Raw genomic sequence first — 13,835 nt, 5'->3', positions numbered from 1 at the left:
CAAAGAGGAAATCAAAAAATACTTAGAAACAAATGACAATGGAGACACGACGACTCAAAATCTATGGGATGCAGCAAAAGCAGTTCTAAGAGGGAAGTTTATAGCAATACAATCCTACCTTAAGAAACAGGAAACATCTCGAATAAACAACCTAACCTTGCACCTAAAGCAATTAGAGAAAGAAGAACAAAAAAACCCCAAAGTTAGCAGAAGGAAAGAAATCATAAAAATCAGATCAGAAATAAATGAAAAAGAAATGAAGGAAACGACAGCAAGGATCAATAAAACTAAAAGCTGGTTCTTTGCAAGGATAAATAAAATTGATAAACCATTAGCCAGACTCATCAAGAAAAAAAGGGAGAAGACTCAAATCAATAGAATTAGAAATGAAAAAGGAGAAGTAACAACTGACACTGCAGAAATACACAAGATATTGAGAGATTACTACAAGCAACTCTATGCCAATAAAATGGACAACCTGGAGGAAATGGACAAATTCTTAGAAAGGCACAACCTGCCAAGACTGAATCAGGAAGAAATAGAAAATATGAACAGACCAGTCACAAGCACTGAAATTGAAACTGTGATTAAAAATCTTCCAACAAACAAAAGCCCAGGACCAGATGGCTTCACAGGCGAATTCTATCAAACATTTAGAGAAGAGCTAACACCTATCCTTCTCAAGCTCTTCCAAAATATAGCAGAGGGAGGAACACTTCCAAATTCATTCTTTGAGGCCACCATCACCTTGATACCAAAACCAGACAAGGATGTCACAAAGAAAGAAAACTACAGGCCAATATCACTGATGAACATAGATGCAAAAATCCTCAACAAAATACTAGCAAACAGAATCCAACAGCACATTAAAAGGATCATACACCATGATCAAGTGGGGTTTATTCCAGGAATGCAAGGATTCTTCAATATACGCAAATCAATCAACGTGATATACCATATTAACAAATTGAAGGAAAAAAACCATATGATCATCTCAACAGATGCAGAGAAAGCTTTTGACAAAATTCAACACCCATTTATGATAAAAACCCTGCAGAAAGTAGGCATAGAGGGAACTTTCCTCAACATAATAAAGGCCATATATGACAGACCCACAGCTAACATCATCCTCAATGGTGAAAAACTGAAAGCATTTCCACTAAGATCAGGAACAAGACAAGGTTGCCCACTCTCACCACTCTTATTCAACATAGTTTTGGAAGTTTTAGCCACAGCAATCAGAGAAGAAAAGGAAATAAAAGGAATCCAAATCGGAAAAGAAAAAGTAAAGCTGTCACTCTTTGCAGATGACATGATACTATACATAGAGAATCCTAAAGATGCTACCAGAAAACTACTAGAGCTAATCAATGAATTTGGTAAAGTAGCAGGATACAAAATTAATGCACAGAAATCTCTGGCATTCCTATACACTAAGGATGAAAAATCTGAAAGTGAAATGAAGAAAACACTCCCATTTACCATTGCAACAAAAAGAATAAAATATCTAGGAATAAACCTACCTAAGGAGACAAAAGACCTGTATGCAGGAAATTATAAGACACTGATGAAAGAAATTAAAGATGATACAAATAGATGGAGAGATATACCATGTTCTTGGATTGGCAGAATCAACATTGTGAAAATGACTCTACTACCCAAAGCAATCTACAGATTCAATGCAATCCCTATCAAACTACCACTGGCATTTTTCACAGAACTAGAATAAAAAATTTCACAATTTGTATGGAAACACAAAAGACCCCGAATAGCCAAAGCAATCTTGAGAACGAAAAACAGAGCTGGAGAAATCAGGCTTCCTGACTTCAGACTATACTACAAAGCTACAGTAATCAAGACAGTATGCTACTGGCACAAAAACAGAAATATAGATCAATGGAACAGGATAGAAAGCCCAGAGATAAACCCACGCACATATGGTCACCTTATCTTTGACAAAGGAGGCAGGAATGTACAGTGGAGAAAGGACAGCCTCTTCAATAAGTGGTGCTGGGAAAACTGGACAGGTACATGTAAAAGTATGAGATTAGATCACTCCCTAACACCATACACAAAAATAAGCTCAAAATGGATTGAAGACCTAAATGTAAGGCCAGAAACTATCAAACTCTTAGAGGAAAACATAGGCAGGACACTCTATGACATAAATCACAGCAAGGTCCTTTTTGACCCACCTCCTAGAGAAATGGAAATAAAAACAAAAGTAAACAAATGGGACCTAATGAAACTTAAAAGCTTTTGCGCAACAAAGGAAACCATAAACAAGACCAAAAGGCAACCCTCAGAATGGGAGAAAATATTTGCAAATGAAGCAACTGACAAAGGATTAATCTCCAAAATTTATAAGCAGCTCATGCAGCTTAATAACAAAAAGCAAACAACCCAATCCAAAAATGGGCAGAAGACCTAAACAGACATCTCTCCAAAGAAGACATACGGATGGCCAAGAAGCACATGAAAGGATGCTCAACATCACTAATCATTAGAGAAATGCAAATCAAAACTACAATGAGGTTTCACCTCACACCAGTCAGAATGGCCATCATCAAAAAATCTAGAAACAATAAATGCTGGAGAGGGTGTGGAGAAAAGGGAACACTCTTGCACTGCTGGTGGGAATGTGAATTGGTACAGCCACTATGGAGAACAGTATGGAGGTTCCTTAAAAAACTAAAAATAGAATTACCATATGACCCAGCAATCCCACTACTGGGCATATACCCAGAGAAAACCATAATTCAAAAAGGCACATGCACCCCAATGTTCACTCGGCATATACCCAGAGAAAACCATAATTCAAAAAGGCACATGCACCCCAATGTTCACTGTAGCACTATTTACAATAGCCAGGTCATGGAAGCAACCTAAATGCCCACTGACAGACGAATGGATAAAGAAGATGTGGTGCATATATACAATGGAATATTACTCAGCCATAAAAAGGAATGAAATTGAGCTATTTGCAATGAGGTGGATAGACCTAGAGTCTGTCATACAGAGTGAAGCAAGTCAGAAAGAGGGAGACAAATTCCGTATGCTGACACATATATATGGAATTTAAGAAAAAAAATGTCATGAAAAACCTAGGGGTGAAACAGGAATAAAGACACAGACTTACTAGAGAATGGACTTGAGGCTATGGGGAGGGGGAAGGGTAAACGGTGACAAAGCGAGAGAGAGGCATGGACATATATACACTACCAAACGTAAGGCAGATAGCTAGTGGGAAGCAGCCGCATAGCACAGGGAGATCAGTGCTTTGTGACCGCCTGGAGGGGTGGGATAGGGAGGGTGGGAGGGAGGGAGACGCAAGCGGGAAGAGATATGGGAACATATGTATATATATAACTGATTCATTTTGTTGTGAAGCTGAAACTAACATACCATTGTAAAGCAATTATACTCCAATAAAGATGTTAAAATGAAAAAAAAATAAAATAAAAAATAAATAAATAAAAGTACTAGAACCTGGGATTTTGCCTTGATGTGCGTTCTCTCATATTCCTCCCACTTTTTTTTTTAAAGCAATGGCATCAACAAGGGTCAACACTGAAAAGCATACACTCAATTTTGAAGGACTAAGACTCCGTCTCAACCAGCAGATGGAGCCACAGCTCCGAGCGCCACTGCCCCCTGCCGGGCTACCGATTCCCTTCCCGTTTCAACACCAAGGTGCCTGATTCCCTTAGCCTTCCTGCAACATTGAGCCATTTTTTGGGGGGGATGGGGGGCAGCAGGGCTGGGTGGTGGCTTTGTTTGGTTCTCTCAATGGTTATTTCTTTGGATATTCTCAAAGGAAACTTTTATCTCTTACAAAAGACAAAGCATTGCCAGTCCAGTTTCAGAAACACAAGAGCTGAAAAGCTGTCAAAAGTTCAGTTCCCACAGTTGTCCTCTGTGTAAAACCACTATGCATTTGCTGAAGGTCAACCCAGACTGAAAAATCAGCAAAGCAGGAGGAAACACAGTTGAATACAATTTCAAAAGTACTGTTTTGAATAAACTGTATGTTTTCATTTTTCTTATGAAGCTTTCTATTTCCGCAGCCCACAAAGGAGAGCAATTTAAAATCTACAGCCACGTGAGGCCTGTGCTGTTATCACTGCCATCGGTTCTCTTAAAACAGTCGCTTTGAAATTGCATTTTGAAAATCTCTTCCACTGAAACTGTTAGTTAAAAAGAAAATGACACAAGAAAAAGTCAGTGTGACCTTTCCATACTGGTTCGCCTTAAAATAATTTTTCCCCCCAAATAAACTGAGTCTACAGTGTAACAGTAGATGACATGGAAACAGTTTTTTAATATTAAGTTCATTTAGTCCATGTGTTCCTCCGTTCATACAGAATTCCTGGATCTGTGTTACTGTACACAGTGTTTAACTTTCAGAGGGCAGACTTCGGTAGCATGGTGCAAATACATGATTCGAATGCATTTTTTTTTTTTTTGCGGTACACGGGCCTCTCACTGTTGCGGCCTCTCCCGTTGCGGAGCACAGGCTCCGGACGCGCAGGCTCAGTGGCCATGGCTCATGGGCCCAGCCGCTCCACGGCATCTGGGATCTTCCTGGACCGGGGCACGAACCCATGTCCCCTGCATCGGCAGGCGGACTCTCAACCACTGCGCCACCAGGGAAGCCCTCGAATGCATATTTTTGATAAAACTACATGCATGCATTGAAAAAGGTCTAACAAAATGCCCACCAGACCATGAACAGTGGTTATCCTGTGAGGAGGACACAGGGAGAGGAGTTGAGAATGCAGGTCTCACTCTGTACTGTGTGCACCTCTGTTATTTGAATTTATCAATAAGCCTGTGCTACCATAATAATCGGTAAAATTAAATACATAATGCAAAAGTGCACAGTCTAGTGTTTTACAGTTGAATATTTATATTTAACTTACCTGAACATAGAAGTTTAAGAACAGGATGACCAGCGTCAGCATATAAGAAGACTGGAAGATGAGACAGCCGAAGGGGAAGCCACAGGGCCTCACGACAGCGCTCATGGTGTGGGTGACGGTGAGCACGAACTGCACCTGCAGGGGCGGCAAGGGTGGAACCACTCTGCATTCAGGCAGTTAGCAATCGACTACTCGTACTCCCTACCTCGTGCAGGGGTAAAACAAACAAGACAATGCTGAAGCAGCCCACCGTCCTAGCCAGAAATCTTGTTTGAAATTAGGAAGTGTATAAAATTGGCCATGATTAATTTTCTCCTGGAAAAATCACAGTTGAAATCATTTAGGTAAAAATGCTTTAACAGACATTAATTTCAAAAATGTTCACACAGACGTTTTAACACACAAGGTTTCGCTCTTAAAAGTCCATTTTTAGAGGAAAATAGGCAGCCTCATCACACACAGAAAAGCCTCTGACCTCCAGGGCTGGGACTGAGGACATGCAGATGCTTCACATGGAGAAAAGCCGACAGAGGGATGACATACCAGCTGAGCCTGCGTGAGATACTTCTTCCACCAAAGATACTTGCGCATAGATGGAAACACGGAAAGGCCATAGTAAGTGTACATGAGGATGTGGATGAAGCTGTTCAGGGTGGGTCCAAAGAAACCTAGAAAAGTACAGTATAAATTACTGTTCTTCTAGAAAGTACGATCGTTCGTTGTCAAGTAATACTCTTCCTGTGCATCGTAATTGAAGACAAATAACAATATGGCACTAACAAAATTCACCCTGATTCCTGTGCCATTATCCGGGGATTCACCCAAGGTCACCTAGACAGAGAGACTAACCTGGGGTAGGTTTTCAGTCAGTGCCAACCAAACAGGTAACGCCTGATTTGCAAAGGCTTTGCTGCTTCTGTCATTACCACCATCCAATCAGGTGGCAGAATCTGAGGAAGTGTCTTTGCTTTAGCTAAACCTTTGATGAGCCATTTTGATTGTAGAAAGAGCCTTCTTCGTTCATGGCTGGACAGGGTGCTAAAGCGTCAGGAAAATGTATTGCTCTTCGTAGTTCAGTAAATAAGATCTACCTGGCAGGAACCTAGAACCAGAAGATGCTGCAGAAGGTAAGAGAATACAGGGGAGAGAAAAGGCCCAGCAGGATGAGAGGCTGGGGCAGGGGAGAGGCGGGCCTATGGGACTTTCCCAGTAGCCAAGCCACTTCCTGGACTTCTGGAACAAAGAATGTCTAAAAATCCAGTTTTAGGATATCGCCTGTGCTGAGCTGTGCCGTGGAACTCCCCTTCTCCTGCTATCACCTTCATGAAATCTGACATCAACGTGGGTGAATCGTGTTTCAGGAAACCAAGGAGCGAGGGCTAAGTTCTAGGTTGGGTCAACCAAGGGTCAAAAGGACTGAGCTGCAAGAGGTAAGGTGCCGGAGACGGAAACAGGGAACTCGTCGTAAGGAAGACATCAGTCAATGCAGGCAAAGGGCTCGGAATGGTGCCCAGCACAAAGTGAGTGCTATGCCTCTGTGAGCTGTCAACCCTGTGGGAGAGGAGACAGGCTGTGGAGCCAGGCGACCTCCTAATAGTTCTGTCCCCTTGGACATACTAGTTTGTAAATTTTGTTTCTCATCTGGAAAATAGGTATAGAGTAATTATCTCTTAAGAGTGAGATGCGGTTAAATGAGATAATACTATATAAACTAAAAGGCACACCACATTGGTGGTTAACTAATCAATTTAAATTCTCCTGCCTGCTTTCCCAATCCTGGATTAGCGATCTAGACAGATCAAGTCAATGAATAAGAAACAAGAGGAACACCAGGAATCTACCAGGTCCTCATACACGGGCTGGAATAACTTGTCAGGGCAGTGAATTTATATGAAAACATAAATATAGTTTCAGAGTACCAGGCAGCACAATATTAGTGATGTTTCTTTACCAACCTGAGTTTTCATTTCCATCAATTAATAAAAAAGAGTAGTTGCTAATTTTTATAATATTCTAGCTTGAACAGAAATCATCACACAGAATTCCTGTGAATGAAATACGATGTCTTTACAAAGTGATTATTCAAGACCAACTTTTAGATGCTTTAGTTAGTTATAAATGAAACTTGATAATCGTAAAACATACTTAACCTTGACAACAGTCCTGCGGTATTGATTTCAGCCTATATTTTGATTACAGTGCAAGTCTGTTGTAATCCTAATAACCAAGACTGGAGTATGTCGGTCTAGGAGGCATGTGAAAGCGTCTCTTTTCTCTCTGCTGCACCCCCAACAATTTTTCTTCACACTGGAGTTTAAATTTGCATCTTCACAGTCAATGATGTATTGCAAATACCCTTGGGGTTTTTAAAAATACCATCTCCACAAGCTTCTAAATCCTAGGACAAAATTTTAAGTTTTACGTGTTCTGATTTTTCACAGAATACTTTTAAATTCTTGGGTACAAGACAATAAATATCAAATAGAAAAGTACTGTTCTCTCGAGCTCAGTGTTTCTCAAAGTGCAGGTCATATAACCGACACATCAGTCAATTGTGAAATCAATATAGTGAGAGTTGTCATTAGCTTTCTGAAAGAGATCAATTTTTTTTTTTAAGTGCATCACAGGCCTTCCCTGGTGGCCTGCCAACTCAGGGGACATGGGTTCGAGCCCTGGTCCGGGAAGATCCCACATGCCGCGGAACAATGAAGCCCGTGCACCACAACTACTGAGCCTGCGCTCTAGAGCCCGAGAGCCACAACTACTGAAGCCCGCGCGCCTAGAGCCCATGCTCTGCGAGAGAAGCCACCACAATGAGAAGCACACACACCACAGTGAAGAGCAGCCCCCGCTCGCCACAACTAGAGAAAGCCTGTGCGCAGCAACGAAGACCCAACACAGTGAGAAATAAAGTGCATCACACAGAGCTGGGCTGAATACTGTTTCATGAAATTTGTTTCATACAAAATGTATACATATGAATGAGGGCACTGGGTTGTGATATAAAACGTATTACTTATTGAGCTCTCAGTTAAAAAAAAAATTGAAAGCCACTGTTCTGGTGGGTCACAGTGACGTGACTTTAATTTTTCAGAATGGAAAAAACAAGCCCCCAAAGTTGACGTGACTCAACCTGTACCACAGCTAAGTGGTGACTGTGGAAGGTGCTGTATTTATTTACAGCTGCAGTTAATGAAGTAAAACTGCTCCAGCTGGGGTATGGGTTTCCGGCCATCGGGCATTTGGTGCATGGAAAAGGAAACATTTTTAAAATTTATCGTAATACTCAAAGATTTTGCCAGGATCAAAGACAAGAAACGGGGCTTCCCTGGTGGCGCAGTGGTTGAGAGTCCGCCTGCCGATGCAGGGGACACGGGTTCGTGCCCCGGTCCGGGAAGATCCCACATGCCGCGGAGCGGCTGGGCCCGTGAGCCATGGCCGCTGAGCTTGCGCGTCCGGAGCCTGCGCTCCGCAATGGGAGAGGTCACAACAGTGAGAGGCCCACGTACCGCAAGAAAAAAAAAAAAAAAAAGACAAGAAACGAAACGGCCACTGGCAAAGGTGTGTTTCCCCGTGTGACAAGCAGGCTGGGCCGGGCCCAGTTCTCTCTCCTGAAGGTGTGCGATGCTCAGTATAGGAGACCCATCACACAGAACTGAAAAACTGACAACTTCACTTACTTTGCCCACAAGGTATCCAGTTCAAAACGCACCACCAGATGTTAAACATAGAGGCATGATGGTATACGTGAAGAAAGGTAATCTGACTGGTTTTTTTCCGCAACACAAAAAAGATCGTGTCCAGGAACTCTATTAATTTGGAGAAGTAGTACCACCATAACACTTCGGCTACCTGTACGAAATGTAAAACGGGGAAAAGACAAGGTGAGGCGTGCTGCCGCCGCAGTGCTGCCCGCCTCTGCATTGCCCCCGTTGGTGCTTCACCAGCGCGCCCGGCTCCCAGACTATCGAGAAAGCATCTCAGCTGGCGTCTTTGCCTCCAGCTTTTCCTTATTCCCAACAATCCAGCCCCTCTGGTGAAAGGAATTCTCTTTCCAAAATACATTAACTGATCAAGCGGCTCCTCTGCACCTACAGAACCAAGTCTATGATTCTTCGGTTCATACAGTTTCTCCGCGGGCCCGGGGGGCTGCTGTGTCCACTGTCCTCCTCCGAGCACACCCCCTGGGCATCCTGTGTGCTGTTCAAGTGGTCGTTTCCTCTCCCTGGAGCCCTGCTGCCCCCATACGCCTCATTCTCATGCGTCCAGCACGCCTCCCCTACCCCACGTCTGGCGTGGTCCTGTCATCCTATTAGCACTCCTCTCAAATGCCACCTTGCTCTGGAACGTGACCGCAGCCTCCTGTCTCAGGCTGAATCATCCCCTTCTTCATCTGTGGTCCCAAATTACTTTACGCCTCTATTATCAATAACCACAGTCGTGAACAAGTCTCCTTCCCACTAGGCTGTAAGTCACTCCGAGGCGGAGACGGTCTCCTTCACCTCCGCTCAGGGCTTGGCAGGTCACTACCGTTGTTCCACTGATTTTGATTCTTCTCTGCTCCTTTACTGTTCATATTTTGTCCCTTAAACATCATGCTCCCCGAGAGCAGTCTAGGATGAAGCCCTTCATGTCTTTTCCTCAGAAGATGAAAACTCCAGGTGCTTCTCTGCCCTTCAACCCCCAGCCCCAGCAGGCCACAGCGAGGGCTTGCTTCCCTCCCGAGTCCCTCACACAGTCCCCATCGCAGGGAGGCGCTTTCATTAAAGGCACTGGGCTCTCAGCACTCACGGTTAAACAGAAGAGGAGACACTGTGAGAGGAGCTTTGAAATCAGAACTTAACGCTCTGCTATTTACTTCCCATGAAGACACTCGTAAGGCGTGCTGGCACCATCATAAATGTTTGAGGGAATCATTAACCTTCGAAACTATTAAACCAGGGCTGCCCTGGCGGCGCAGTGGTTGGGAGTCCGCCTGCCGATGCGGGGGACGCGGGTTCGTGCCCCGGTCCGGGAGGATCCCACATGCCGCGGAGCGGCTGGGCCCGTGAGCCATGGCCGCTGAGCCTGCGCGTCCGGAGCCTGTGCTCCGCAACAGGAGAGCCCACAGCAGGGAGAGGCCCGCGTACCGCAAAAAAAAAAAAAAAAAATTAAACCATAAGTAAACACATACATACAACAGTGGCTTTTAGAGAACTGTATGGTATCCCAAAGTGTACTAGTCTGTGATAACAGAAATGAAACGGGTGTAGAGAAATCTACACATCTTACTTTTTGTATTATAGCTTTTGAAGATGTTTAAAAATGCTCATCTTAAAATTTTAATTAAAAGGTTTCTACCACCTCTTATTAATAACCTATGCTTTTATTATGGAAATTTTCAAATATTCACAAATGCAGGAAGAGTAAAGAATGCAAACCCTCTGGTATCTATCCCTGAACTTCAAGATTTTCAGTATGATTCCAATTTGTTTCCTACCACTTTTTTTTGGGCAAGGGGGAATGTAACATAAGCAAATACAAAGTGTATCAGTTTATCTATAACACCTTCTAATAGATGGGGAGACTTGAATATAACCACCGAGACACTATCTTTTTAAAAAATTTTTATTATTTTTTTATACAGCAGGTTCTTATTAGTTTTCTATTTTATACATATTAGTGTATATATGTCAATCCCAGTCTCCCAATTCATCCCACCACCACTACCACCCCCTTCCCCCCCAGTTGGTGTCCATACATTCATTCTCTACATCTGTGTCTCTATTTCTGCCCTGCAAACCTGTTCATCTGTACCATTTTTCTAGGTTCCACATATATGCGTTAATATACGGTATTTTTTTTTCTAACTTAACTTCACTCTGTATGACAGTCTCTAGATCCATCCACGTCTCAACAAATGACCCAATTTCATTCCTTTTTATGGCTGAGTAATATTCCATTGTATATATGCACCACATCTTCTTTATCCATTCGTCTGTCGATGAGCATTTAGGTTGCTTCCATGACCTGGCTATTGTAAATAGTGCTGCAGTGAACATTGGGGTGCATGTGCCTTTTTGAATTATGGTTTGCTCTGGGTATATGCCCAGTAGTGGGAGTGCTGGGTCATATGGTAATTCTACTTTTAGTTTTTTAAGGAACCTCCATACTGTTTCTCCATAGTGGCTGTATCAATTTGCATTCCCACCAACAGTGCAAGAGGGTTCCCTTTTCTCCACACCCTCTCCAGCATTTGTTGTCTGTAGATTTTCTGATGATGCCCATTCTGACTGGTGTGAGGTGATACCTCATTGTAGTTTTGATTTGCATTTCTCTAATGATTAGTGATGTTGAGCATCCTTTCACGTGCTTCTTGGCCATCTGTATGTCTTCTTTGGAGAGATGTCTATTTAGGTCTTCTGCCCATTTTTGGATTGGGTTGTTTCTTTAATATTGAGCTGCACAAGCTGTTTATATATTTTGAAGATTAATCCTTTGTCCATTGATTCCTTTGCAAATATGTTCGCCCATTCTGAGGGGTGTCTTTTCCTCTTGTTTACAGTTTCCTTTGCTGTGCAAAATCTTTTAAGTTTCATTAGGTGAGACACTATCTTATCTAATATTTAATAAAATTAATGAATCTTTAATATCTTCTAATAGTCCGTCCACCTTCAAATCCACCTGATTTTCTCAAAAGTGTCTTTTTATTGGTTTGTTTAAATCAGGATCAGGGTCCAGCTTGCATTTATTTGACGTGGTTCTTAAGTTTCTTCTAATCAGTAACAGTTCCCTTTCCCTGCTCCCTCGTTTCATTTCGTGTCTTTTCTTTCTTAAACTAGATCAGTTGTACAGAACTCCTAATATGGATTTGGATGACTGTTTCTTCCTCGTGTGGTTTAACTTGTTTCTCTACCTGCGGCACCGCCCCCCCCCCCCCCCCCCCGCCATTTTCTGTAAACAGCAATAAAGGTTAGAGGCTTAACTGGATTCAGGTTTAAGGTTTGGGCAAGAATACAGTTGACCCTTGAACAACACAGGGGTTAGGGCGCTGACCCTCTGCACATCGAAAATCTGTGTACAACTTACAGCCAGCCGTCTGTAGCGTGGTTCCTCCGCGTCTGCGGGCTGTACAGTACTGTAGTATTTAGTACTGAAAAAAGTCTGCGTATAAGTGGACCAGCGTGATTCAAACCCACGTAGTTCAATGGTCAACCATACTTCAGATGTGGTTCTGGGTACTTCCTATGGAATCACATCAAGAGGTACCTAACTTCTGATATTAAAATCAACAGTGAGTTTGGGTGTTAACAGCCTAATCTAATCATTATGAAGTTTCCATTCAACTTTGGCCCATTACTTTCATCATTTACAGATGACCACTGTCTAGGATCCATTACTTCACTATAAGTTGCAAAATGGTGATTTTCAAATTCTCTTCATACTTATGCATTTTTCTCTTTATAGAGAAGAGCTCTTCCTCTTTAGCTATTTGGAGACTTACATATGAAAGGCAAGATAAATGTTTGATTATCGTCCTTTAATTTTTTCATCTAGAACTTCTTGGTGTTCTAGCAACCTTCAAAAGGTAACAATGAGGGCTTTTTTTTAGTATCATTTTAAACTCGGTTTTTCATAAATTTAGTATGTCAGTATTCCTTTTGACACTCAAACTGTCCCACCTTTAGCCGTGGGAGTCCCTTCAAGGTGGCTCCTACATCTTCTTGTCATGACCCTAGTGGTCTTGGGTAGCTTCCTTGCTCTGTCACAAGATGTCCTGGATTCTTCTCATATACATTTCCCACCCCAATCAGGAACTGGCCAACTCTCTAAGAATCCTAAACCCTTTTGGTGGATTACATTTAGAGAGCACAATTTTGGTATCATTGCTGGGTTGTCAGAGACTAACTAGGCCTTTCCTGTACACAGAGCTAAAAAACACATCTGTTTTTAGAAAGAATAAAGTTAATTCTGCTATTTCCAATTTGAATCTGTAATTAGTGAGTTTTAGTTTCTTTTCTTCTATGTTTCAAATACTAGTTGTAATAATAGCATTATTATATAGCTTACCCTAAGTGTACCTATAACAACAAGCAATACCAGTATTTTTATTAGTAATAGCAGCCCCCCAAGTTACTGAATGCTGTTAAGATGCGTCTCACTTGGGATATGCAGTCAAAACACTGTCTTAAAGGCGCCTGAAATAATTCTTCTTTGGGTGGTTATGTCAACAACTTAATATATGGGTATATTAATTTAGTTTATTTCCGAGATATCTGGGGGGAGCCTGCCTTGTAATCTTTTAAAATTTGTTTTATAATTATGTAAAAACACCAACTGGTTCTGAAATATAAGACAAGGTACATTCAGAGAAGTCTAGCTTCCATCCCTATCCCCTCTGACCTGTTCCCTCCCCCAAAAGGAAACCATTTTGTTAGCTTTTGGTTTATTCTGCCATTGTTTCTTTTTAAAAACATAAGCAAATATACACATATTCCTATCATTTCTTGCACACAAGGCACTGTACTGTAAGCACGGTCTGCGGGTTGCTCTTTTCCACTGAGCTACATCCTGGAGATTATGTTGTAACAGGACAGCGGTCATCCTCATTTCACTTTGCAAAGGGACCCATTGCACGGATGCACCATGGTTCATTCAGTCTGTCCCCAAGTAAGCATTTCTATTAGGACGGGAGACCGTTTCTTATCTAACCCCAGCTTCCATCGTCGTATCTCGAAGGAGAAACAGTTACAGATGGTTGACTCACCCGGATGTCGGCTTCCCCTGCACTGGTAAGATCCTGACACTGTAAGTTGTAGCCTCCTTCCCAACTGGAGAGAATAAGCTGTCAAAGAAACAAGAGGAGAAAAAAAAAAGTCAGTGTGAGAATTTGGACGAAAACTGAATTTCCCATTCATGTTTCTGATTGGCATC

At 42.2% G+C, this 13,835-nt stretch overlaps 2 protein-coding genes across 2 annotated transcripts in view; both read right to left on the bottom strand.

Moving 5' to 3' along the window:
- NEDD9 (neural precursor cell expressed, developmentally down-regulated 9) overlaps window positions 1-13,835 on the bottom strand; it is a 503,823-nt gene that overhangs the window by 236,643 nt on the left and 253,345 nt on the right. The gene's annotated exons all lie outside the window — the stretch shown is intronic.
- The window catches only part of ELOVL2 (ELOVL fatty acid elongase 2), a 29,291-nt gene that overhangs the window by 4,167 nt on the left and 11,289 nt on the right, over window positions 1-13,835 (bottom strand). The window contains exons 4-7 of the mRNA XM_060163950.1: window positions 13,669-13,746; window positions 8,603-8,774; window positions 5,466-5,590; window positions 4,923-5,057 (exon numbers count right to left, since the gene is read on the bottom strand). Coding sequence (XP_060019933.1) covers window positions 4,923-5,057; window positions 5,466-5,590; window positions 8,603-8,774; window positions 13,669-13,746 — 510 coding nt within the window. The remainder of the gene's footprint in view (window positions 1-4,922; window positions 5,058-5,465; window positions 5,591-8,602; window positions 8,775-13,668; window positions 13,747-13,835) is intronic.

Source organism: Lagenorhynchus albirostris, chromosome 10, assembly GCF_949774975.1.
Source record: "Lagenorhynchus albirostris chromosome 10, mLagAlb1.1, whole genome shotgun sequence".
In the NCBI taxonomy this organism is placed as follows: Eukaryota; Metazoa; Chordata; class Mammalia; order Artiodactyla; family Delphinidae; genus Lagenorhynchus; species Lagenorhynchus albirostris.
This window is presented reverse-complemented; position numbering and strand designations above follow the sequence as displayed.